Source organism: Camelus ferus, chromosome 21 (genome assembly GCF_009834535.1).
Source record: "Camelus ferus isolate YT-003-E chromosome 21, BCGSAC_Cfer_1.0, whole genome shotgun sequence".
NCBI lineage: Eukaryota > Metazoa > Chordata > Mammalia > Artiodactyla > Camelidae > Camelus > Camelus ferus.
The window spans coordinates 1839499-1866485 of NC_045716.1; the positions used below are offsets into that span (position 1 = coordinate 1839499).

At 49.1% G+C, this 26987-nt stretch overlaps 1 protein-coding gene and 1 long non-coding RNA gene across 6 annotated transcripts in view; one reads left to right on the forward strand and one right to left on the reverse strand.

Annotated features, from left to right (window-relative positions):
- The window catches only part of NMNAT2 (nicotinamide nucleotide adenylyltransferase 2), a 181070-nt gene extending 158455 nt beyond the window's left edge, over window positions 1-22615 (forward strand). For all 5 annotated transcript variants that reach the window (XM_032463562.1, XM_032463563.1, XM_032463564.1 and 2 more), the window contains 4 exons: window positions 3105-3181; window positions 16992-17093; window positions 17236-17303; window positions 20700-22615. In XM_032463562.1, coding sequence (XP_032319453.1) covers window positions 3105-3181; window positions 16992-17093; window positions 17236-17303; window positions 20700-20802 — 350 coding nt within the window. In that variant the 3' untranslated portion in view covers window positions 20803-22615. The remainder of the gene's footprint in view (window positions 1-3104; window positions 3182-16991; window positions 17094-17235; window positions 17304-20699) is intronic.
- Window positions 92-7074, reverse strand: LOC116658622. Its single transcript, XR_004313818.1, has 2 exons — window positions 6500-7074; window positions 92-3165 (listed from the first exon to the last, which is right to left on the reverse strand). It is a non-coding gene; the product is annotated as an uncharacterized LOC116658622 (long non-coding RNA).
- Window positions 22616-26987: the final 4372 nt, after the last annotated feature.

Here is a 26987-nt window from a genome sequence, read left to right on the forward strand (position 1 = left end):
AAACTACTAAAAAAAAAAAAAAATTAAATTAAATTAAGTAGAAATTAAATACATTGCATTAAAACCAAAGGTAATAAATACTCAAATCTCCTCACTTCCTAATTCTTTTATTAAGTTTTCATAGCCTTTATTTACCAGGACATTGCTGTCTGAGGGCCACAGGAAAGGGCGCTTGCCTTTCTGGGTGTTCCCCAAAGCAGGCAGGAGCGTTTGACCCCAGGTTCCCCAACACCCAAGAGCCCTGCCCTCCCGCTTCCCTGCGGCTCCAGCCCTGGCCAAGAACTGCCTTCCCAGGAGAAGTCTTTCCTGACCAGCAGAGCGGTCTTCAGACTTTCAGCTGTATTCCAGTGTATATTTTTCTCCAACCCCTTGTTCCAGAAAGAATGTATTGTGGCCAAGCTTCAGCTGGGACCTCGGCTACCGTCCCAGCGCCCAGGGCCAGTGTCTCAGGCTGTCCCGCCCTGGGCAGCTCCCCTCCTACAGGGAGGCCGTGTGACAGGTGCTTGCGTGGCCACACTCCCTGTGCCCCCCCCCCACCCCGGCCTCTTCCTCTGCGGCCTTGTGAGGGGCAGGGCTAGCCCCAGCCCCCTCTTGCTTACCCCTCTTTCAGAGAGTGGACAGCTGGGTGGCCACAGCTGTCTGGAGGGACTCGTGGCCTGGGGACGGGGGGTGCAGGTGGCGGCTGCCTCGCATGCAGTGGGAGCTGGGAAAGGCCGTGGGGCCTGGGGATTCACACACCCAGGATTCCTGGGAGGAGCGTGTGACAGGAGGCCACAGGTTCTGGCTCCAGGTCCTGGGTCCTGAACTGGGGAAGGAGGTAGGACCCAGTGGAGGTGGGAGGGAGCTGCCCAGCCTCCAGACCGTGGTGCTGGGAGGCCCTCTGGCTCACAAAGCCCCTTTTAAATCCCCTTGCACACTTCACAAGAAGGAAAAAGCCACTTCTCCCAGCTCAGTTAGCATCTGCGACTCCATTTCCATGTTCTTAACGGGATGACTGCTCCGGGACCTGCCCCAGACCCAGGGCTTGTGGGCTGGATTCCAGCTCCTTAGTCTCATACTGCAAGCCGGAGAAAGCACTGCTGCCCTCCAGCGGCCACACGTGGGATCAAGCCCTACTAGGGCCTCTGGTCTGTGGCAAATTCCTCTGTTTCAGTCCCGCAAGCAAAGGTGGAAACCCCACTCTAACTTGCCCTGCTTTGGCTTTAAAAATAATCCTGCATTTTACTGGAGTGGGAAAGTGAGTCTCCGGCTTGGGAACAGGCAAGAGGTTCATTTCCAGGGCTGTAGAGCACAGTTTCTCAGCCACGGCACTGCTGACACCAGGGATGGGATAGCCCTGTGCTGCCGGGGCAGCCGTGGGTGGCGTGGGCAGCACCCCTGCCCTCCCAGCGCTAGGTGCCAGCAGCGCACCCCCCCCTCCAGCCTTGACAACCGAAAATCTCGCCGGACATCGCCAAATTCTAGAGACAGAATTGCCCCCGTTGAGAACCACTGACGTAGGAAAAGCTGAGGGCACACCCTCTGGACACAGCCACCTAACTGAACTCTTAGGCGCATTGCTATAAAGCTTCAGCCTTTCAGCAGAAAACTGACCTGGAACCCTGGGTGGTTCCAAGTAGGGGACAGGGAACAACAGGTTCCCAGAGTAAGCCCGGTCCAGCTCCTCTCAGCCATCCCGAGGCTGGTTCACCTCTGCAGGTGGCCTGACACGGAGCGAGGCAGATGCCACTGACTGGGGTGGGCACTCCCCCAGGGTCTTCCTGCTGCAAAAGCAGAGGCTACGGCGTCCATCCCGACTGCCGTCCCGGAGCGCCCAGGAGGCTCTTAGACAGCCTGCCTGCATGGCCTCTGTGGTCAGCACGTCTGTTGTTCCCTCATTTAACATGTCCAGAGCAGCTACGATGTGCAGGTCACTCTGCCAGGCCCGGGGGAAATAAAGATCAAATGAGGTCCCTGGGCATAAACAGGTCATTAGGCGACAGTGTGATGTGGAGGAGAGGGGAGAGGAGGGGCTGCAGGATATTTAGGAGTTCAGGCCCCGGTGCTCCATGGGGCGCCCCGAGGATGGGCTGCCCAGACCTGGGACAATGAGATGTTGGCACTGTCTGTGGTCAGCCCGGCAGCCTTCCACTGAGCCTGCCGCAGGGGCAGGCTCGCTGTCTGAAAGTCCTTGTCGGGTCTCAGAGCTAGACACAGAGTCTGAGTCAGCCTCAGGGTCCAGGGCGGCAGTGGTCTCCGGAAGGTCAGCGGAGGGCTGTCTCACTGTTTCAGGCAAGAGACCCACAGCCACAGCCTCTTGCTGGAAGGGCCTGGGGTGCCTGGGACCCAGACCCACCACTGAGCCACGCCCCAGGTGGAGGTCTCTCCCCCCGTGGCTCCGAGACCCCCAGGATTCTTTTTTCCCCTGTTGCTTGGTTTTCATGCCTGAGTCAGTCTGCTGCCTATCTTAAACGACAGTGGCCTTGCTGGGATAATTCAGAGTGGGCTTAATGAGGGAAGAAAGACTGCTGGCAAGCAGAGGCGCGCCTGGGAGGCAGGAAGGTGGTGGGGGCAGTCTTGCTTCTCAACCCCTTTGCTGAGGACAGTGGCCACGTGAAGAGAGGACATCTGATGAGCGGAGCTGCCCCGGGTGCACTCCGTGTCTCCTGCCCGCCACCGCGTGGGCACTTGTGACGCAGACCAACCCTCAGACCAACCCCGACTGACGCGCCGCGGCGGAGGAGCCGAGCTCCACTGGCACTTCAGTTTGCAATGGAGCAAGAGAGAGGCCCTTAGACCTTAGACAAAGCACGTGGCCGGCTCAGTCTCTGTTTGGGTGGCCAGCCATCCTGGTTTAGCTTGAAAACCTGTCCTGAAAACTCCTCCATACCAGCCAAGCAGAACAAATAGTCTCCATCTCTGCTCCATTCTCCCCGAATGGGATTCGTCCCGCAGGGAGTGAGGGTGGTCTGTAAAGGAGCCTGGTGCCGGGGTGCCCGGAAGAACTGGGCTCTGGTGCCCCAAGGATGGGACCCTTCTGTGCTCACTGGGGGAAGAGGGCTGAGACTCGAGCGTTTCCCAGGCCTCCACTTACTCCCTTCGCAAACTTTGTTCCGCCTCCCCAGAGCTGCGGATCTTGCTGCTGTGTGGCAGTGACCTCCTGGAGTCCTTCTGCATCCCAGGGCTCTGGAACGAGGCAGATGTGAGTAGCAAGGTTATGGCCTGGCGCACAGCTGGCGTGGGGAAGGAATGGGGGGGGGGCACTCGGCTCTGGCTTCTGGTCTTCCCTCCCCTCCCCGCCTCCCTGCCCAGCTTGAGCCTCCCATCTCCTGTGAGCTCCCAGGAGACCAATCCATTCGTATCGTGATGGAGGAAAATTCTCACCCACCGCAAGCTTTATCTCCTGCTGTATTTTTGCACTCATTCCCCTTCACGCTTGCTCCCGTGAAGCCCCTGGGAGAAAAGCAATCCGGGTCACAGAACGCCTTCTCCTAGTGGTGCTTGGGGTGGTGTGTGCTGGTGGGGAGGGTGGGGGAGGGAGGAAGTTTTTAAAAGCCGTGGCCCCTTCTGAGATTATTGTGTGTTTTGTTTTCCTGTGATTCTTTTGAAGAGGTTGTAAATACCAGCTTAGAATTCCCTTAACAAGAGAAAAGGGGTCAAGAGGGGAGCAGTTAATGGCAAAGGTCAGGAGGAGTCTTCTGGCAACTGACTCGGGATAGAAGGAACCAGGTCAAACCTGTACCCTTTAGAAATTCAGTGGACATCTTTCGTTACCAGCTCTGACTGGGATGGTCCTAAACTGGCTGATTCTTAGGTCACTCACCCTTCAGACATAAATTCATTTTTGTTCTTAATTCATTGATTCATTCATCTGACGGCCAAAACCAGTGCCGGCTCCCAAGCCCACAGCCCTGTGAAAGTTGGATTCCCAGGGCAGACATTTCAGACCTGGTACTTTTTCATTACTTGCTGTGTGACCCCATGCAAATCACTCAACTCCTTTGGGCCTTGGCTGTTTTTTTAAATCTGTAGAGAGTTATCTGCAGCATTCTGAGGTTTTAAAGAAATACACAGTGCAGTCCCTGCCCCCAAGTCTTAAGTGGCAAGATGTCTGCATATGAAACTTTTTCATGTACATATATGTCTCTGAAGAGACAGAGAAAGAGAGGAACTTCAGGATCAAACTCAAGATTCCGGTTCTGTTCCAGTGCAGCTCATGACAAAATATGTTCTAAGCATCAGCTTTTCCCATCTGTAAAATGGGCATCATAATACTACCTATCACATGGGGTTTGGGGAGAATTAAATGAGATTGTCCACGTGCAGGGCTTAGCCTGACCCCTGACACACAGTGACGGACAGGAAATGTTAGTAAGTGAATTTATCTAAATAGACATATAGGTAAACACATAGATGTTCAAGGTGAAGGGCTTAAGTGCGAACATGCCGTGGGACCACCAGGAGGGGAGGGAGAGTTTCAGGGAAGCAAATTAAACTGTGTCAGCCTTTCGTCTCCACCCCTGAGCAATTTCCTGCAGGTGAAATTTTAAACCTCCTTTCGGTCCTGGATTAAGAGGCTTAATTAACTTTTACTTTCCTCTCTGCTTCCCAAGTTGCTTTGAAAGTAAAAAGCAAGGCGGGCGAAGTTCTGTACAAAATTTCAGCAAAGCTCTTTCAAGAATCCAGGCAAATCCGGGCAGTGGCCCGAGGCCCCAGCCAGTGGGGAGGCCCTGGCAGCCGGGGAGGGATTGAGAGGGAGGCAGTCGGCAGGGCCAGCAGCCTGAAGGGCCTCTTTGCTAAGTGTGGCGTGTGATGTGTGCCTCTCAAGGGCAGACCCCGGCTTTGTGGGGCCTGAAACTGACACAACTGGGGGCCCCTGCAGCACGGCCTGTCCCTCCCTGTTCCTCCCAGAGAGACTGCTGCCTGCAGGGCCTCTAACTTCTCTCCAAAGACTGAGTGTGAGGTTGTCAGATCCGACATTTAGAGACCAGAGAGGGGGGAGGGTGTAGCACGAGTGGCAGAGCGCATGCTCAGTGCGCGAGAGGTCCCGGTTCAATCCTGGTACCTCCACCAAGCGGAAATCAGTGAAGAAACCTAATAAGCTGCCCCTCTGAATGCAGATAATGCACACAGAGACCAGGGGGAAGAGCCCAGGCCGCTCCTCTTCCGCTCGGTCCCTGCTACTGAAGGGATGTGTTAGTTAAAACAGAAAATTTGAGAAACCGATAGCCATTGATTTACTGGGGACGTGACAGCGGAGGTGGAGTGAGACCCTCACCTATTCAACCAAGTTCCCACTGCCAAGTCCCCCTGGAGATCAGAGCGCCCAGCCCGGCTGCTCCCAGAGGCACACCGCTCCAGACCAGCGGGGACCCCACACCTCTCCTGTTCAGGGTGGTGAGAATTCCAGTCCACAGCATGGGCGGCAGGGGGTATGGGGGAAGCAGACCCTCAGGGACTTTCTAGAGCCTAGAGCTCTACCCACCCTGCACCCCCTGACCCCCGCTACCCCCCGCCCATTGCTCGGTTCCCTAATTCAACCCACACCCGGTCTGTGGGGTCCTTAGAATCGCGACAGCCAAAGGAGAAGCAACAACAATCACGGCACCTTTTCCTTATATAAGGAGCGTGCATCTCAGGCCACAGCAGAGGTGTGCCAGAAATATCACAGTTAATTTATTTAAATCAAATTAAGATTCAACTCCAAGTCACTATCCCACAGGGACCATGGGAAGTTAGTCTCAGTCATCACTGACTCGCAGGACCTGAGAGGCCCTGTGGGCTCTGAGCACAAAGAACCGTTCACCGCGGTCGCCACAGGCACCTTCCCGGTCAGGGCCTCCGCGGTCCCCTGAGGAGGGTGGCAGGCAGCCCCAGGCCCACCTGGGAAGCCCGGTGCCGGGCCCCACTCACCCATGGCCATGGCTCTGTTTCCTTGTGAGGCTTTGCCATGAGGGTGCTGTCCGGGAGAGAGGGAGGGCGGGACAGGTTTCACAGACCTCTGGTTTCTTTCTACGTGGAAGGGGGGACAGCTGAACCTCTTCTTTCTAGTCTGAGATAAAATATTCCATTCCCGATTTTCTCTCCCTTCTCAGGACACCTGGGGAAATCTCCTTAGTGTGTTTAAAGCCACTGACTTCAAAATGTTCTGTTTTCTGCCCTGCAAGTTCCTCTCCTAAAGGATCTGGTTCTCTGCCTGAAATAGGGTGGGGATTGGGCACAGGTGGATATAGGGGCCAGAAACTAGCAAGTAACAGTGAATTATTCCACTGTCCTTATTTGGACAAGGTTGGAGCTCAGGGTCTAGAAAAGGAAGGTCTTTCTTTCAAAACTGGTACAGAGGGAGCCCTGCTGATTCTAACAGAAGGCCCTACCCTCTGGAGTTTGCCTGGAAGCAGCCCATTTTAAGGATCTCAGCTCCTAACCATGAGGTTACCAGGCGTGAGGTGTGACACCCGCCTCTGTCCCAGGTCTCATTCATTTATTCAACCCTGTATCAGAACACATTTCTCTTTATTACCTGGTGTCCCAAGTGAAACTTGCTGGCCACAGACCTGTGCTCAGTGATGACCATGAGCCCAAAAGCCCCGAATCTGCCAATGATGGGACAGGAAGGCGGGGAAGAGAGCCAGGTTTCTCGGACAAGCCCTAGGCCCTTGCTCTGCATGCCCTCCGGTCCCCCGTGCCTTCTCCAGAATCCTCAGAACAAAGCAGGAGAGAAGCCACCGGTTCAAACAGGTCTGGGGGGAAGTCAGAGTCCTTCCGCCTTCTGAAAGGGCGCTCAGTGGGGGCCGGGCGGCAGCGGAGCCCCCGCCCCGCCCAGGCTGGGAAGCCGCTGGGACGGACAGTCTGCCCTGCAGCAGCGCTGCCAGCCCCTGTTTCGGCGCAATCCCAGACTCTCCGCTGAGTCAGCCTTGCTCTTCCTCTTCCTTTGACTTCCTGGACCTCTGCTCTCCATCCAGAAATCTAATTATGCAACTAAAGGAACCATCCCCCTCCAAGATACCTCCCTTGGGTATTTCCTAACAGGCACAGAGATCCATTAGCCCACAGTGAATTCTGACCTCTGACCAGTGATACAACCCTCCCCCTTACATTCCATGGCGAGAAAACTCCATACGTATTCATCCAGTTTCTCTCCGCGAAATACAAAAGAGCTGCTTGTGTGGCCTGGCACTTGGCATTTTTATTCTTCATTCCTGAGAAAGACCAAGGTCCAGTTTGGCAATCAGGACCCAGCTTGGCAATCAGGACCCAGTTGGTCCAGCCCATCCCATTCCCAGACTTTGCGTTAGAACTAGTCTTCCCTGGGAGACCGGATCTTTGCTGTCCTGCATCCTGACACCAGCACCGAGGCGGGTGTCCAGGCATGGGCCAGGACCTGTGGGAAATCAAGGCAAAGCCGAAGGGTCAGCCACGGACGGATTTGTGGAGCAGGAAACTCTTACACTCGCTCCCTTCCCCCCAAACAAAACCCTTTGTCTAGGGATTTGTGCTGCCAGATGCTCTGCCCATCATATTATAATGGAAGGCAGTCTGGCAAATTAATTCTGATTCAAGCATTCTTTCCTTCAATCAATCTTTCAACTCACCCTGGGTGCCCAGTGTGAACATAAGCCCATTATTTGTCTTGGAGGCGCTGACAATTTAAAAAAATCTGGGTTTTTATTCTATTAATTCTTTTTATTACATGAAATAAAACATGTAAAAAGTTTAGATGAGTTCTTGAGCCTAGTGAGCATTCAGTAAATGTTGGCTGTTAGTCATTCATTGGTTTTAAAATATTTATTGAGTACCTGCCATGTGCCAGACACTGTTCTGGGGCTGGAGGAACACAGAAACAAAACAGACAGAGTTCCAGACCGTTGTGCACTTTTACTTCCTAGCGGGAGAGACAGATAATAAACACTTTCTTTGTTTCTCGTGGATTATTTCAGTCGACCCTGCAAAGTGGAATCTTGGTTCCCATTTACAGACGTGGAAACCAGGGCTCACATGGATTTTGACTTGTCCAAGAACCACTTAGCTACCGAACAACAGAGCAGGACTTGGCGTACATTCAGGTCCCTAATCCAGATGAAAGAGACAAGTGGGAAGAAAGGACATGTAACTCACCACCGGTCACAAGGGGGTAGCACTTGAGCTGGACTGTGAATGACGGGCAGGACTGGGTTACGTGGGTGCGAGGAGTAGGGCTTCGGGGGTTTGGGGAAGGCTATAAAAGACCCAGCGGTGGGAGTAAGACCTTCCGGGAAGATGGCTCTGGTCGGTTGAAATAGAAGGTTTATCCTGGTCTTTATCTGGGAAGATTTGACTTTTCAGCAAGCAGGCAAAATTATTCAGTTTAACGATTAATTGTTATTAGCTGCTTGAAAACAGTATTTTTGTTTTAAATGAGCAAGGGTTAGTACTTAACTCAAAGGATTGAAAACTTAAACTTGGAGCATGAGGCAGCAGAGATGGGCCGATGAGGACATTGCTTTTCCTTTCTGCCTTTCTGTTTGCGCTTCTCCGAGCCCGGCATTCCGCAGGCTGGCCCTAACTGGCCACAGTCTACATTTCTCCAGCCAACGGGGCATGGGCTAACTGCTTCCTACATCCACCAGCTATGGGAAAAGCACCAAAGAAAGCAAACAGAGGAAGAGCCGGGGGCACTGGCCACTCCAGGAGAAATCCCAGGGCTCCCGGACAAATGGAACAAAGACAAACATTTGGTTTTTCAGGCTCAGATGGTTTTTATCAGACAGCCCAGCCCCAGCCAGGAAGCCCGGTGGACACTTCCACCCTGGGGATTAGGGCCCCGCACTGATAAGCCCAGTGCTGCGTTCTCAGCGCAGGGGAAGGAGGCTGAGCCCCGGCCGTGGGAGCTCTGGTTCTCCTGTGAAAGGCACTGTTGGTTTGGTTTTCAGGCTTTTGATCTGAGTCTGGAATCCCATGCCTTCCCACACCCCCACGCAAACTGGAAGTGGGAGTGGGGATGATTTCCTCTGGGAAACCCCTCTGAAGGACCATTTCTTATTTGCACTAAGAGAGCCATCCTGGAAATGCATTCCCGCCTTGGCCCTGACTTCCTTCCAGAGAGGAGCAGGGACCAGGACGAGGGAGGAGGATGCGTTCCTGAGACGGGTGGGGTATGTTTCAGAAGCCCCTCACCTGCTGCGTGGATGGGCTGCTCCGTGCATCTTTTAATCTGCTCAGAAGTACACAAAATTTTGTACTCCAGGGGGCGATGTAGAGTAACAAACTAAGGCCCTCGCTCGGGCTAAGCCTGGAGAAAAAATAAAATATTTTCAGGCCAAAAAAGCTTCAAGTCACTAAAATGTGAGACCTAAAAATGGATTTAGAAGAGGTGTGATGTGATGGGAAGAGCCTTTAAAGCAGGCTAGGAGGGATTCAAATTCACTTCCTGGCTGTGCAGCTCAGACTAGTTGCTGAATCTTAACTGGGTCATGGTTTCCCATCTATGAAATGAGAACTCAAGCACATGGCTCAGAAGATCGTTGTTGTAAGGACTGACTGTGATAATAAATAAGGCTTCTAGTACCGTGCCTGGTGCATAGCAGGCACCATAACAATATCGCTTCCCTTCTTGCTGGTAGTCACCTGTTCAGCCCTGAGTATCTTCTTCTGGAGAAGAAACGCAAGTGAGTCTGAGTAACTCACGTGCTGTACGTAGAAGGAGGCCTGCCTGGGAGAGATGGTCAGGATTCTGCATCCTGATCTCAGAGTGATTCTACAGAGGGTCTCACCAGTTAGATTTGCCAGGGCGGGTCAGTGAAGACTGGATTCTGTTGCTAACAGAAGTCGAGCCCTCTGTTCAAAATGTTCTAATGGCTTCTCTTTACTGTTGGAATGAATGTCATCTTTATCATGAGCTGGCCCTCGTTTACTTCCCCTGCCTCTCTGTGCTCCAGTTCCTCCTGGTTTCTTTATTTGAGCAGTTTTCCCACCTCAGGGCCTTTGCACTAGCTGTGGCCTCACTGGGAATGCTCTTCCCCCAGCTATTCTATATCTGGCCCCTTCTTGTCACTTAGGTTTTGTCTTAAAAGTCATTTTGGTTTACATTCAATATTGTACTAACTTCACCTGATGTTTTCTTATTTACATATTTTTAAAAATTTTTTTAATTGAATGATAGTCAGTTTACAATGTTGTGTCAGTTTCTGGTGTACAGCACAATGCTTCAGTCATATAGAAACATACATATATTTGTTTTCAGATTCTTTTTAACCATAAGTTACTACAAGATATTGAATATAGTTCCCTGTGCTCTACAGTATAAACTTGTTTTTATCTATTTTATATAAAGTAGTATCTGCAAATCTCGAACTCCTAATTTATCCCTTCCCACCCCCTTCCCCTGCTCATAACCGTAAGTTTGTTTTCTATGTCTGTGAGTCTGCTTCTGTTTTGTAAATAAGTTTGTTTTGTTTTGTTTCATCTTAAGATTCTGCATATGAGTGATATCATATGGTATTTTTCTTTCTCTTTCTGGCTCACTTAACTTTCAATGACAATCTTCAGGTCCATCCATGTTGCTGCAAATGGCATTATTTTATTCTGTTTTATGGCTGAGCAGTGTTCCACTGTGTAAATATACCACAAATTCTTTATCCAATCATCTGTCGATGGACATTTAGGTTGTTTCCATATCTTGGTTTTGGTAAATGGTGCTGCTATGGACACTGGGGTGCATGTATCTTTTCAAATTAGAGTTCCCTCTGGATATATGCCCAGGAGTGGGATTGCTGGATCACAGGGTAAGTCTGTTTTTAGTCTTTTGAGGAATCTCCATACTGTTTTCCATAAAGTCTGCACCAGCATTTTTATTTGTTGATGATCTCTCCCTGTGGAAGGTAAGCTCTGTGGGCACGTAGACTTGTCTGTCTTATTGGGCAACATGGGAACAGTTCGTCACATACACTCAGTGGAAGCTTGCTGAATGAAAGAATGTTAGGGTCCCTGGGAACAGCTTGTTTGGGGGAGCCTCCACCATGAGATGTGACCTAAACTTTTACTAGTTACCCGTAAGATGTTAGTGACTGCACAACATTAGCCGCTTAAGAGTGACCTGCCCTTATCCTTCAGAGCAGTACGTTTGAAATAATCATTTGTTTAATGTCTCTCATTAGAGAGTGTTTGATCCAAGAGATGAAGCCATGTCTGTCTTGCTCAGCCTTCTGTCCCTGGTGCCCAGGAAAGTGCCTGGCTAGGACCACAGGGCATCCTCCCACCCAGAGTATCCCTGAAACCCAGAAGGGCAGGTCTTGAAATTCAGCTTCCTGGAGGGATGGTGAGAAGTCCACATTCCTTCTGAGAGACTGGCCGCCCAGTTGCCGTGCTCTCTCTCCCAAGGCCAAGTTGCTTCCTGCCTCCACATGTCTCATATCCTTTCTTCAGATTCCCCACATTTGGGGAAGCAGAGTCTGCGCCCTCCCACTTCCTCTCCCCATCCCCCCCACTGCCTCCCCTGGGGAGCCTCTGACCAGAAGATGAAAAGATACGATCAAAGCTGTGCCTGTGAGCAGGAAGCTGAAGCAGGATGAATGTCACAGACCCCCCCCCCCCACCTCTGAGACACGACAGAGGCCAGAGCTACGGTGAGAGGCCACTGTCTACTGTGGTGGGGAGAAGGTGGTACCCCGATACTGTTCACTGCGGTGTGGCCGAATGAGGTCACAGTGGTCCCCATCAGGGGAGGGGCTCGGCTCCGTGGGCAGGGAGAGCTTGAGGAACCCTCTGTTTCCTGGGGTTAGACATCTGCCCTCCCCACCCTCTCTCCCCAGGGAACGAGGTCGGTGTCCTCATTTTTGCTGGCGTCCCCAGAGGTACTCATCCCACGAGTATCTCATTTTTGACTTCATCCCAAATCAAACAGTATTGGCAGCTTAAGCAACTGCCTATATGACTTAAAGGGACAATTTTCCAACGGTGGGTGCACACCAGGGGGGCTTAGGGAGCTTTGTAAAGGGAGGGGCTCCAGCCCACTGCGGACGTGTCGTATCAGAATCCCTAGGGTGAGACCCGGAGGAGCTGTGGTCATTGTTATTGTGGTTGTTACTGTTTTTAAAGCTCCACACCCCCCCCCCCAGGTGATTCTACTGATCAATCAGATGAAGTTAGAAGTTAGGGAACCTGCAAAAGTAAGATCACCCTTGCTTTTCACTGGGACCTGAAGTCTCTTTAGGGCCACTTCTGTGGGTCTCCCATGACTCCCATTAGGTGCCACGGGCTTCCTTCCAGGTCCTGAGGTGGGGAGGGTTTACCAGCTGACTCGGGAACACCTGCCGGAGGAGACTCTGCAGGACTCCACTGACTCAACAGCATACACTGAGGATGTACGATGTGCCAGGTTCTGTCCACCTGGGAACGTGGCAATGAAGGAAACACGCAAAACTCCCTGTCCTCATGAAGGTTACCTTTAGAAGGGAGAGAGAAAGAGACAAAAGAAGGTTAAACAGAGAACATATACAAGATGTTGGAGACAAATGCTCGGAGGACTATGAAGCCGGTAGTGAGGGTGTGGAGAGGGTGCGGGTCTATAGGTGCACAGACACGGGCTTACATAGCATGGCCAGAGGAGGTCTCGCTGAGAGGGCGATGGTTACATGAAGGGTTCTGAGCCAAGGAGCAACATGATTTGACTGCTATTTTTATATTATTGGTCTCTCTGTTGGGAATAGACTGCAAAAGGCAAGATCAAACAGGGAAACCAGAGAAATCCAAGTGAGAGAGGATAGAGATGAATTAGTTTGCAGTTGCTGCAAACCTGGTGGCTTAAAACTACACCAATTTAATTGACGCAACATTGTAAACTGACTATACTTCAATTACATATCACATGATTGAATACGATATATAATATATAATAGAATATACAATATATTATATAATATGATATACAATATTTTCTATATCACATGATATATAATATATATTATATATAATCATATAATATGTATATTGCACCAATTTATTCTCTTACACTTCTGGAAGATAGAAGTCCGAAATAGGTTTCACTGGACCAAAACTAAGTTGTCAGGGCAGAATTCCCTTCAGAGGGTCTGGGGAGAATCTGTCTCCTGGGCTTTGCCTTTCTTTGAGAGCTGCATTTGTCTCATTCCTCAGCTCCTTCTTCCACCTTCAAGGCCAACAATGTAGCGTCCTCTCTGCCACATCTTCGCACCACCTTCTCTCTCCTGTGTTAAATCTCCCTCCGCCTTCTTTTTGTAAGGACACGAGTTACTACATTAGGGCCCACCTCCATCATCCAGGATAACCTCAAGATTCGTAGTGTGATCACATCTGCAAAGTCTCTTTTGCCACGTAAGGTAACATTCAGTAGGTTCCAGGGATTAGGAACCTGGATGTTTGGGGAGGGGGCCATTACTTAACCTACCAAAGGAGGCTTAGACCAGGTAGAAGTGATGGAAATAGTGAGAAATGAGAGGTTCTTGGATTTGTTTTGAAGACCAAGTTGATTGGGTTGCTGCATGGATTAGATGTGGGATATGAGAGAAAGGGATGAATCAAGGAAGATGCCAAGGCTTTGGCCTGAGCAGTTGGAGAGAATTTCCATTCACTGAAATGAGAACTGTAGGAGACTACGGGAAAAGCATCTTGGTGTGTGTGGCGGGGGCGGAGGGGCGGTAGAGGGGATTGATTGATGTCAGAGGGGATTGACTGATGGATGTTGGAGGGTTCAGGGGATTGTGGACGTATTAGGTTTGAGATATCTCATCCAAGTGGGCATGTTGGAAAGGTCACTAGGATGTATGAGTTCAGGAGAGAAGTCTATGCTGGAGATAATAAATTTGGGAGCCTTTTGTGTGTCTTTCAAGCCCTGAAATGGAATGAAATCCTTAAAGGTAGATATACAGAGAAAAGACAAGAGGTCCAGGGACTGAGGCCGGGGGGACTCCAGTCATTCAAAACTGGGAGCTGAGAAGGAACCAGCGCAAGGAGCCCGCAGAAGAGCAGCCAGCGAGGTGGGAGGGCGATCAGGGGAGGGTGGATCCTGGAGGCCAGGTGAAGACAGGAGGCAGAGAATGGGGGTGCAGGTGGGCAGGACAGCTAAGCCCCATGGAGGGAGATGGGTGCCTATGGGACTGAGGGCACACCTCACCAACTCTAGCACCTGGCACCACCCCCACCCCAAACACACACCCACACGAACACCTTCCAGGAGAAAAATCAAGCCCATACCCTCAGGTCCGGTCAAAGGAGCAGAAAAGGTCAGCTGTCGCTGGTCCAAACCCCTGCAGAGATGCCAGCTGGATGTGGTAAAGCTGTGTGTCTTGTCTCGTGGACCTGTCTCCTTCTCCCCATCCATGCTTCCCAGGCGGCAAGTCTGCCACCTGTTTCTGGGAAAGGAATCTGTCTCCAACAGCGAGGTGTCCCTCTGCCTGCCACCCATGGAGCAGCCCGCACTGTCACTGACTGGCCGCTCAGGTCATTAGCTCTTGAGTAGAAAGCAGCAGGTGCACTGATGTGGCCCACTGGGCCGTCCCCCCCGTGAGGGCTCCCGCCATTCTGAGTCATTGCTTTCATGCTTTAAACTATTATTTCACACATCATATATGAAACATCCATCAAATCCTCAGGATCCAATTGAATTCACATCTTACGTTATGCAGTTGACAGCAGGGTTCTGAAACATCTGCACAGCCAGACAGTTGACGAACCTCCATGTCCACCTGCTCAGATAGATTCTCCTCCCTTTCCTCCCATCCCCTGCATTTCCCTTCCCTCCTCTTCTCTCCTCTTCTCTCCTCTCCTGCCTTCTCTTTTCTGTCTCTTGTGCCATCCTAACAGTCCCCCTGGAGTTTTAATTCAGTACTTAGATCACTGGCTCTCAAACTTGGCTGCACACTGGAATTAAAACCTAGGGAATAAAAACAAAATATTGATGCCTGGGCCCCATTCCCAGGGACTCTTATCTAATTGATCTTGGGTCTGAGCTGGGCTTTGGGTTTTTTTTTTTAAGCTCCACAAGGGAGCCGCACGATGTGCAGCCAAGTTTGAGCACCAGTGTCTTCGATCACCTAAGTGGTGAGTCCCAGCGCAACGTTCTAAATTCTGCGGCAGGAGGAGGTGGATCTACCTCCAGCTCTCTGCCCTGCCTCTCCCTAATGTTCCTGATTTATAGGACAGAGACCTGGGGCCAGCTTATGGGATCTGAATGCCACCGATAAATGCAGCGTGTTGTGTAATGTTCTGTATCTTCCAAATGGTGTGATCCAGTGGGGGCTCTGATACTGTACACCCAGCTCTTAATTTCTCTCCACAACTTCCTTCCTAGGGCAGCTTCAGCCAGTGTTTCACTGCAGCTCTAGCTCCAGGTGTAAGCAATGGGAGAAGCAGGGTAAAGGCAGGTGGAAATAGCCAAGGGCACTCACGTGCGCACACACACAATCAGTGAATCGGACTTAGAAGTGGGATTCTGCCGGGACAGAAATCCTCTGATAGGGAAGACACGGCCATAGTGCTCCATAATGTCTGTTTTTGTGGCACTTGTTTGGAGAATTATTAGGAAAAACCGGTTTGTTTGGTTTTTTTGCCCCTAGAGCATGTCTTGCTCAATGAGCTGCACTGCTCAGGAGCAGCCTGCCTTTCCCCATCTTCTCCCTCCCTCTGGGATCCTTAATTGGCAAGATCTAAACAGTAATATGCCCAGACTAGGCACAAGTCTATTAGATGTCATAACTCTCAGGCTCTTTGAACATAAAAATTGGCACAACTTTCCAGAAAGCAGCTTGGTGATACGTCTCAAGAGCTTGAAGTATGTCCAGGTCATATCCTTTCATCCAATTATTTTACTTCCTATCCTAAGGAAATAACCCAGAGATGTGGTAAAAGATTTATGTATAGAGATCTTCAACAAAGTGTTGTTAGAACTGCAAAAAATCAGAAGTAGCTGTACACGCTCTATAATACGACTTTGGTTTAATATATCATGATATGTCACAGTGCAGGCGGGCAGTGAAATATACAGATTGTCAAAACGTATTTTCCCGTATTTTTTTAACAGTTTGAGAAAATACTCGCAATATAATGCTAAGTGAAAAAAATATGTAGGTACGATGATGAATTTTGCAATTCAATCCAATTGTGGACACACACACTTACTTGTAGAGAAGAGAACCCTGGACAGAAATACTGAGATGGTAACAGTGATTATCTGGATTGTGTGGTTGTGATTTCTTCCTTCCTTCCTTCCTTCCTTCCTTCCTTCCTTCCTTCCTTCCTTCCTTCCTTCCTTCCTCCTACCTTCCTTCCTACCTTCCTTCCTTTCTTCCTTCTTTCCTTTCTTTCTTTCCTTCTTTCTTTCTTTTTTTTTCCCCCTGAGTTTCCCAAGCTTATGTTATGTCTGTAATCAGGGAAAAAAAAAAAAAAGCTTTTTTAATGAGAAAGTTTCCTTTCTCATGATGGTAGCAAATGTCTATCAGAGTCTGATTTCAGAAGTGACCCCATAGTAATCCTCCCCCGTCACTGCCTGTGCACACGCTGTTGCTTTCCAAGTCCTTCCCTGCTCTTCGCTGCCCCAAGTCCCACCGCGGCTCTGCCGTGGCTGAGCCCAGGTAGGTTCCAGCCCCTCTCAGTAGACCAGCTGGGGGTGGGGTCTACTTGCTGGGCAGCTCTGTGTCACCCAAGAGGGTATTTACCAGGTAAGGACCATGTGTCATGCTCTCTTCAGCATTATGAGCTCAACAGGAGCTGCAGGAAATGGCGAGATCTTGCCCAAACACGCAGGAGCACATTTATTAATTCAGTCCAGAGGTATTTATTAAGTGTCTTCTATGTGCCAGGTGAAGTTTCCACTCATTCCATGAACACTGTTACAGGTTGTTACTTGAAGGAGCTGACTTGATGGGGATAAAAAGACAAGTTTGGGACTAAGGCTTGGGGTTCCAATGGAAGCTAGCTCCACCCTGCTAAGTAGTTGCTTGGTACGGGTTTGGTGTCAGGATCTCACCAAGGGCCTCCTTCTCTCTCTCTCTCTGTTTCTTCAGATGGAAGTAATCGTTGGGGACTTTGGGATCGTGGTGGTGCCCCGGGACGCAGCCGACACAGACAGAATCATGAACCACTCCTCAATACTCCGCAAATACAAAGTGAGTCCTCCATCTCCCTGCTGGTGTAGTGATGCGATGTGGCCCTTCCCTGAGAGGCCGGACACCGGGGGCCAGGGGAGTGAGGGCACAAGGGGGTTCAGTGTGAGGCGCTGGCAACCTGCCCTCTCTGCTCTGTCCCCAGAACAACATCATGGTGGTGAAGGATGACATCAACCATCCCATGTCTGTTGTCAGCTCAACCAAGAGCAGGTACGTTTGACAAACGGCCAGAGAGACCTCGGTCAAGCTGGCCTACAAGTTTCCATACAACTCAGTCCAAGCTGACCTTAGATTGGCCAACACCTGCTGCCCTAGTATTCAGCCTTCTTTTTGGACTTCATTTATTTGTCCCCAGTCATTTACTTTTACAAGGGGCACAGGCCATTGGCTAATTTTAGCTGGTTTGAGGAGGGAAGAGGATGTTTTTAGTTTGGACTCAAATTAGAGTCCAAGCTAGAGTCCAAACTAGACTAGACTAGCTTCCATGAGTATTGTATTAGTAAGGGTTTAGGTCAAGTTGTCATAACAAAAAGACCCCCGGCAGTCAGAGTTTTAAATAAAAGAAATGTTTATTCCCTGTTTACTGAAGTCAAAAGAGATTGAGTCCCCAGCCTTTTCAAAGTGCAGCCTCCCTCTCTGGGTCCACAGCTGCTACGGTGGCTGTTCCTCTTAGCCAGTGGGAAAGGGCAAGGATCTGTGTCCTTCAGAAGGTGACCCAAAGTTGCACGTGTCACTTCCCCTTCATCCCACCGTCTCAGTCTCAGTCCATGGCCTGTGAGGCTGGGAGCAGACTTTATAGCTTGGCAGCCAACTGTCCATCTAAAACTTGGAAGGTTCTACTAAACAGAAGAAAGAGAGAATCATTGCTTGGGACCAGTTAACGGTCTCCATCACAGCCCCAAGTGCAAATGTCCAGTGGAATGGTAAGCTACATGGGGTACAGAGGTCTGAAGTGCAGTGAAACTAAGAGGCAAGACCACGTAAGTTTAAATGAAAGTTGGGGATGTAGCTGAGTCAGAGGGAGAGTCAATGCAAAGAGAAGACGAATATGGGGAGGATTTGAAATGTATTAACATTTAAAAGAAGGCTAAGGAGCACTCAGAAAGCACCGGCAGAGGTGGCCCTAGAACCAAGGCAGGAGAGGGGACAAAAATGCAGAGCATTGTCATCTGTGTCGCACGTTTCAGAGAAATCAAATGAGCCCAGGATTTTAAAAAGTCCACAGGACTGCTTCCCAGGAAGGTGATTACATAGACACTTGAAATGGCAGCATTAACTGTGAGGCGAGAGGGAAACCCAGTGACAACGGCCGGTGAGGGGTGGGGGGAAGGCCGTGGCTCCAGACATGGCCGCACAATACAACTACCATGAAAATGTACACAGCATCACAAATCCCTGTGCCCTGTTCGGCCCCACCGCATCAGAATTTCCGGGGTTTGGGCCGAAGGATCTGGTTCCTGGGTGATTCTCATGAAGTTGGGGTTGGCATTAGGAAACCACGGATACAGAACCATTTTTTCAAGAAGCCTCCCTGTCAGCTGGGCAGGGAGGCACTTAGGGACCTAGTTTGCTGAGAGATCAGGACGCTGTACACATTGAAAAGGCAGTGAGCCAGCCTCTGGGGAGATCTCACAATGCAAGGTGTGCACAGACGCCTTTTAGAATCTTGCTGTTTGGAGGAGTATATGAGTTCATACAAACAGCTCCCTGGGGCCTGACATCCCAAGACCATCATGTGCATGAGAATGGGAAGCACAGAGAAATGTACGGCAAGACACGATAGGTCCCCTAGAAGAAAACATAGGCAAAACATCCTCTGACATACATCTCAGCAATGCTCTCCTAGGGCAGTCTACCCAGGCAATAGAGATAAAAGCAAAAATAAACAAACGGAACCTAATTAAACTTACAAGCTTTTGCACAACAAAGGAAACCATAAACAAAACAAACAGACAGCCTACAGAATGGGAGAAAATATTTGCAAAAGAGGAGACCTGACAAAAGCTTAATTTCCAGAATATATAAAACAGCTAATACACCTTAATAAGAAAAACAAACAACCCAATCCAAAAATGGGCAGAAGACCTAAACAATTCATTCTCCAGTGAATACATGCAAATGGCCAATAGGCACATGAAAAAATGCTCAGCATCGCTCATTATCAGAGACATGCAAATCAAAACTACAATGAGTTATCACCTCACACCAGTCAGAATGGCCATCATTCAAAAGTCCACAAATGACAAATTCTGGAGAGGCTGTGGAGAAAAGGGAACCCTCCTACACTGCTGGTGGGAATGCAGTTTGGTGCAGCCACTGTGGAAAACAGTATGGAGATTGCTCAAAAGACTAAAAATAGACTTACCCTATGATCCTGCAATCCTACTTCTGGGCATATATCCAGAGGGAACTTTAATTTGAAAAGATACATGCACCCCAATGTTCATAGCAGCACTATATACAATATCCGAGACATGGAAATAACCTAAATGTCCATCGACAGATGACTGGATAAAGATGTGGTATATTTATACAATAGAATACTAGTCAGCCATAAAAAAGAATAAAATAATGCCATTTACAGCAACATGGATGGACCTAGACATTGTCATTCTAAGCGAAGAAAGCCAGAAAGAGAAAGAAAAATACCATATGATACCACTTATATGTGAAATCTAAAAAAAGGCAAATGAACTTATTTACAAAACAGAAACAGACAGACACAGACATAGAAAACAAATTTATGATTACCAGGAAGGGGAGGGGTGGCAGGGGATAAATTGGAAGTTTGAGATTTGCAGGTACTGACTACTATATATAAAATAGATAAACACCAAGTTTCTACTGTAGAGCACAGGGAGCTATATTCAGTACCTTGCAGTGATCTATAATGAAACAGAACATGAAAATAAGTATCAATTGAATGAATAAGCACAGGAGTAAATACATGTGTTGCACAGGGGAAAAAAAAAAAAAAAATGGGAAGCAGCCAGACGAAGACTGGAGCAAAACTGTGCAGAAACCAAAGTGCATGACCAGAGCCCTTCAGTCGCTGGTAATGCCAGCCTTCCCCGGACCAAGGCTTGTGAGAAAAAGAGAAGGCATCAGGGTTTCCAAAGGAAGGAAAGGAAGTGGTCAATGATGAAACTCATTTTTGTGAGACCACGGTGCAGAGAAACACAAAGAAGTAAAAAAAAAAAGAACAGCTAATACTTATATTTAAATCTAAGTATTATATAAATACAAGTCTACTGCCTGCTTGGGCTTTTCTGAGTGCTCTGTGTAATGACTCATGTCATCATTTTAATAACTGAGGTTGGCCCAAATATTGCCCCCATTTTACAGAGGAGAAAACGGAAAAATAGACGGGCTGACACGACTTGTCCAAGGCTCCTCAGTTAGGGAGAAGTGGCAAAGCCAGGATGAAATGGAGCTACTAGGCTGGGGGAGGATCCTGGGGGCAAAAGGGCTTTTCCGGGCGGAGATGCCATGTACGCAGCCTAAGCGCAGACTGGTAACTGGGCGTTGGGCGGACCCTTCGCCCTTCGATGCTCCTGCCCTGCTTCGGGAAGGGGTGGCGTCTGATCACCGTCTCTTCTCGCCCAGGCTGGCCCTGCAGCACGGGGACGGCCACGTCGTGGATTACCTGTCCCAGCCGGTCATCGACTACATTCTCAAGAGCCAGCTGTACATCAACGCCTCGGGCTAGCAGCCACGGGGCGCTCCGCGCCGCTCCACTCTCGCCTGGTCCTCCGCCAACACACGGGCCCCTCCAGCCTCCGTCGTCGGCCCCCGTCTCCCTCCTGCCTCCATCTCCTCCTCTTGACTGTTCTCCCCACTTGCTGACTCAAGCCCCCACAGTGTGGGGCGCCTGCAGAGAACCACGGCATACCCTACTCCGCAGTCATCCTCGGACAGACTTCCCTCCGGGCTCCGCGTGGGGTGGGGGAGGGGCGGGCGGGGAGTGCGGTCCGCGGAGGTGGTGCTGGCGTCCGTCTCCCAGCATGCTCCCGGGAGGCGGCTCTGGCCCGCGCCCTCCCGGCGTGCCCTTTGCCACAAAGGGCTAACTTTCTTTCTTTCTTTTTCTTTTCTTTTCTTTTCTTTTCTTTCTTTTTGCTTTTTGTTGTCATTGTTCACTCCTCATAGAACTTGGATCAAATCCGTGTCCGTGGTTCTTTATGTCTGCAGTCTTGATGCATTCCCGTGGTGTTCCTTGCCTTCTGCTAGGAGACCGCAGCCAGCCTCAGCTCCCGGAAAGTGTGGGAGGGGTAGGCCCAGTGGGCGAGGCTGAGCCACCTCCGCTCTCCCGATGCCCCCCAACCATCCACCCCACCCCCAACACCCGCACAGCAGTTTGGGGTCAAGATTGAGACTTCCATGTTCTGAAACATGGGCTGCAAGTCTGGGGACAGTAGGAATTCCCAGGAGAGTTTGAGTCCATTTCCTTAGTTTCAGAAGGCCATTTTTCCTGATGCTCTGGGCGTGATCACGCAGAGCCAGCCCATTCCCGTTTCTTGGTGGCATCTGTACAGTTACTTACTTGGGCTGTGACTGATGGCAGAGTGTGGGTTCCCTGCCAGCCCAGGCATTTCCAAGGGACCTTCAGATCACCATGGAAGCCCTTGGAGGCCACACTTAGCCACATTCCTGCCTCTGAGAAGAATCACATAGGCAACACAAAATCCCAATGATGCAGTCCTCTCTGAGATAAAACACGCTAGGAATTCACTCAGTCCTAGAGATCTTTGCTAATTGGGATGATTTATGGCCTGTTTGGCTGGGAAATGTCTCTGTCATAATGCAAGTCCAGGATGACCTAAGAGAAAGCAGTTTGTTTCCCTGATGCGAACCGGTGGTTCTCACCCACTCTAGCTCTGGAAACGCAGGCGCTGCCTGAGGTCAGTTCCTTCTCTAGAAGCCATGCCTCAGCCTTGTTTCTGAGCCCAGCAGCCACAGTCATTGCCTGAGGAATTCCGCCCGGCAGGGACGTGGGTTCACAGAACAGAGATCTCGGGGGAGTTTCAAGAGCCACTAAACTCTTTCACAGCTCTTCTTCCCACTTTTCTACCTTCCTCTGCTGCCTTGCAAATAGTTTTGACAGACTCTGTCCTAGTCATTCAGACCTCATTCGTGTCCTGCTTGGAAAACCAAAAGGAAATTACTCTCTTGTGCCCTGTGTCTCTCATCCAGTCTCTGGCTCTTGGGTTTCGGGGTTTTTGAGGAATGGTCCCTGAACAGTAAGCTAGTTTATCAAAATCTAGTCCCAGCTATGGCCCAGGAGGGGTCAGGTGGGATCTGACACCAGGGACGATGCTCTTCGCCACACGTTTCACCTCTGTAGCATCCTTCAGTGGCCTCCAGGAAAAGACACTAAACTCAACGGAAGAGTAGCATTGGGGTGGGGGGTGGGGGTTATTCCTCTTGGATTGTGAAAATCATCTCGAAAGGACAAAAGTAAGATCCTATTCTTGGGTCTCAGTGTTTGGCTAAGGATCATGGAATTAAAAACTGAAAAAAAACTTTTAGAGATTAATTGATCCCACATTTCTTTTAAAGATGAGGAAGCCGAGAGCCACTGAATTAAATGACTGGTCCAAAGTCACACAGCAGATATAAAGGCTGGCAAAAGGATAATGTTTCCCTCACCTTCAGGTCATCACACCCTTTGTTCCCCATGACACTGACCAGGTGACACATGATTTTCAGCCTTTACCTGGCATCTTTCTCTTAAATTATGTCTGTCCCAGATGCTCCCTGCATATGGAATTGTGCTTGCCAGTCCTGGGGGAGGATGTGGTGGTGAGGAAGGCTGTCGCTAGGATTCCCTGAGACATCAACAGCTAGAGATCTCAACAACTTGGAGAAATCCCAGAAGGTGACCCTCTGAATCCAAGAAAGGACTGCTTTGTGGAAAGCAAAGACCCAGAAGGTACTCAAGATGACACTAGTGCTGCAGAGAAAGACAGAAGAACGAGCCTTTGTCTAGGCAAGACAGTCATAAGCCAGGAAATGAAACAAATGGAAACAGGGAGCTGGCTCCCTGGGGAACACACGTTTTCAAGGCTATGGAGTTTGTGGGTAGCGTTTACTCTGAAGATCCGAGTGAGCAGATCTGAGAAAGACCAGATGTCTTTTGTCTCTTCAGTCCACTCGGACTCTGCTGGGCTCTGTGGTCAAGCCCTGTCTAGTCCACAGCCCCTGGGAGGAACGGGCTGGCTCTGGCATTCAGTGTGGGGGCGAAAGGCGGGTTGGAAGGGAGAGTGGGCTGGGCTAAGGTAAAGAGCAGGCGCAGAGAAGTAGATTTCTAGGAATGAAATGGGGCAGATCTTATCCTGATGAATTACAAGCATTGTGTTAAAATACCTTCTCTTTAATACAAGGAAAAGCGAATCCCCTTTTGGGTAGAATTGTCCATTCCCTGCCCTGCTCCATTCTTCGTTTGCTAGGGGACAGTCAGAGTCCCTCTCTCAGTCCAGGGCGGGACACGGTGGCAGTGACCCAGCCAAGGCCAACAGCAGAAAGATGACTCAGAGTTTGAAGTAGTGCCCCAGGATGGCCCGACTTCCACTCTGTGGTCCTGCCCCTTCCTACAAAGGTCAGCCCGAGGGCTCAGAGGTTATGAGAAAGGCATGGGCTAGAATGATTACTTCAAGATGGGTCAGAGCCTCATTTCCTGCTACCAATAAAAAAACTCCCTCCCACTTTTATGAAAGTGGCTGATATGTGTAAGAACGGGCCAGAGGGAGACCCTTTGTGTCAATGACTCTCTCCTCAAGGAATGGCCCCGGGGAGTGGGAGGGGGTGGGGTTTGAGCTGCTAGCTGGAACCTCTTACGTCTCCCCCCTCCCTAAGCCCCTCCCCAACCCCAGGCAGCCTTCTTGCTTTCATTCTCCTTGAATGTACGTGGGAACAGGGGAGGAAAGTCTCTTACTGAAGTGCCTGAACCCCAGAACTAGAGCTTTCAGAGACGCTGTTCTTCCTGACCCAGCTTGGCCAACCTTTCCCCAACATTCTAGTCTCGTGCTCCAGCTTCTCAGAAAGAATAAAAGAACTCACTGTTCTAATTAAGTAAAAAGTGAGGCTCCGTAAACCAACTACAGCAAAAAGGTAGAGAAATACAGGGAGAAATGACTTGTATTTTACTAGCCCAAATCCACACTCCCAAACTGAGAAACGCACGCATATCCACACGCACACACTTCAGCAGACCAAGAGAGAGAAGCATGTTATTATATTTTATTCATCAAAAATAAATCAGTAGACTATGAAAAGCTCGGGGTCTCTCCCAAAGCTAAGGCAGGATGGCGGGCAGGTGAGAGGGGAAGGATGGAAACAGGGGTCGATTTTGTAACTCATCCAGTCCAGGCACCCTGGGGATGACATCGCGGGAAAGAGGACGGATGCGCGCTGTCCATTTCACCTGATCCACGCCTCGTCTTCGCGTGGCTTCTGTGCTGTGTCGGTTTGGAATGTCCGATTTGCCTGTACCGGTCAGTTAGGCAGGAGTTACCCTCTTTCCTTCCTCCTTCAGTCTAAGTCCGGGGCCCAGACCTCAGCTGGATCCAAGCAGGCTCAAGGATTGGCATGGGGAGGCGGAAGCTCTTTTCAATCACTTTTTGGTCATTGAATCTGCCATTTTAAGATTTGCTTTATGGAAGTCAACACAGTAATAAAAACTACATTCGAGTTGCAACACCACCTCACAGTGAAATATTTTGAGTAAAATTTTGTTGCTAGGATAGTCACAGGCAAAAGTTTTATCGGCAAAATGTTTCAATCATGTTAATAAACAAGATGAAGCTACTAGAGTCTTGTGTCCTGGTCTAGAGTCTTGTCTGTGAGTTGCAGCATTAATCCCTTTTTCTTCACAGTCTGACTTGGCAGGCACCAACAGCTGTAAGAATGTTTTTAGAGCAGTTTGTCTGCCTGGTTTAGCTGACGTCATATGTGTAATATGGAAGCAGCTACACCCAAACCCAAGGGTCCTGAGCAGGGAAGAATATTTAACAGATTTGTCAATTGTACCTAAGTTTCTCAGTTTTTTTAAAAAATAAATTTTAGGTTGTACCTAATCTGTGTGGTCCAGCATTAGCTAGCTTTGGATCCTTAATGAAATGAGTTCTTTGCGAATTAAAAATATATTTGTGAAAAATAGAAACCTGAATAACTTACTTTTTGACATAAAAGAATCTCAAGGAAGACAGAAATTGTTAAACTCACAGCTGGTTTTCTTTGGCAAGGCAAACAAGCAAAAAATGAAAAAGGTGGGGGAGGGTGTAGCTGAGTGGTAGAGCGCATGCTTAGGACACACAAGGTCTTGGGTTCAATCCTCAGTCCCTCCGTTTAAAATTAAAAAATAAAAACCTAATTACCTCCCCCTGCAAAACAAAACAAAATTTTAAAAAATGAGTAACTTCATTGTTCAATCGTGCTGTGAGCATCAGTTCCATTTCATTTTCAGTTGGGACATACGTTACGTATGGGTTTAAGTCTAAATAGTGATCGCCATCAGCCAGTATCAGTCATGATTCAGAAGGTAAAATGACGAGTTTCCCATTCAGCCAGCTCATTTAAGGCTCAGCTCCTTGTTTGTTAGATTGGTTGTGTTTTTTTGTTTTTTTTTTTAAGTCATTTTGATTCTTAGTATCTTTTTCCTCAAGACAGAGATTAGTCAACTTTGTGTGTATCCATGTGGGTTTGGTGGCGTATCACGCTGGTGCTCAACATGGCTTATAAATCGGTGGCTTGTATTTATGTTTGCTGTTTTGGTCACAAAGCTAAACACTTTTTTCCCCTCTGTCTTGAGACTACGTAATGATTAGATCTTGTTTAAAACTGGGTATAAACATTGGTTTATTTTGCTTACTTACGCTAATTTATAAAATATATACTCTAAACATGAGTTGACATACATGTACATACGCATTTTTTCCCTTATGACCCATGAGTAAGCTTCAGATCTTGGAACTTCCTGGAAAGTTCCGTGTAGCCCATAGTGTAAAGAAAGCAGAGCGAAAAAAAATCTACTCTTTGCTTTCAGGTGGGAAACTTGAACCACAGCAAGAACCTGTAACATTGCCATGCCCATGCAAAGCATTTTTTAAAAGACTGGATAAACATATTCCTGGTCCTTGAGACTTGTTCCAAACATCGGACATTACTGAGCATCTTCTTAGCCTTTTGTCCAGCCTCCCAGGAGTCCTGAAAAGAAACCACATCCTGGGGTAAGATCAGAAATACACCTGCTATGAAGTTACGGGCGGTTTTACTTCTACCTGCCTCTCCAAAGAGAAATCCCCATGAGTCAAAGTAGAAGAAATGTGTGGCAGCCTACCCGTGGCACAATTAGTCAGAAAACTCTCAGAGAAGCACAGGAGAGTTTTCACTGCAAATCATAAACACTGATGAGAGACGAGAAGGGCAGTGCCCTTTACCCGGCAGCGTCGGGTCAAGGCTGGTAATAGAGTCTAACTCCCGGGTAGGTTCTTTCTTTTTTTTTTTTTTTTAATGTCTATTTTATTTTTCACTTTTTACTGTTTTTGTGGGGGGTGGTAATTAGTTTGACTTATTTATTTATTGTTTTAATGGAGGTACTAGGGATTGAACCCAGGACCTCGTGTGTGCTAGGCACGCGCTCGGCCACTGAGCAATACGCTGCCCTCCTGGGTAGGTGATTTCTAAGCCGCAGGCCCCTACTCTCTTAGGGACAATCTGCCACGTCCTCAGAAATGAGGGAAGCATTTCTGTATCAAGGGAGTCGCATGGGTCACTTCCCCTTTTCCCATCTCTACTCAGGGTCATCTCCCATTTGTCAGGGAAGACATTCTTAGGACTTTCTTATCAATCTATCCCACTGAGGAATCCTTTCATCGTTGTGTGTTTCTCGGTTATTAA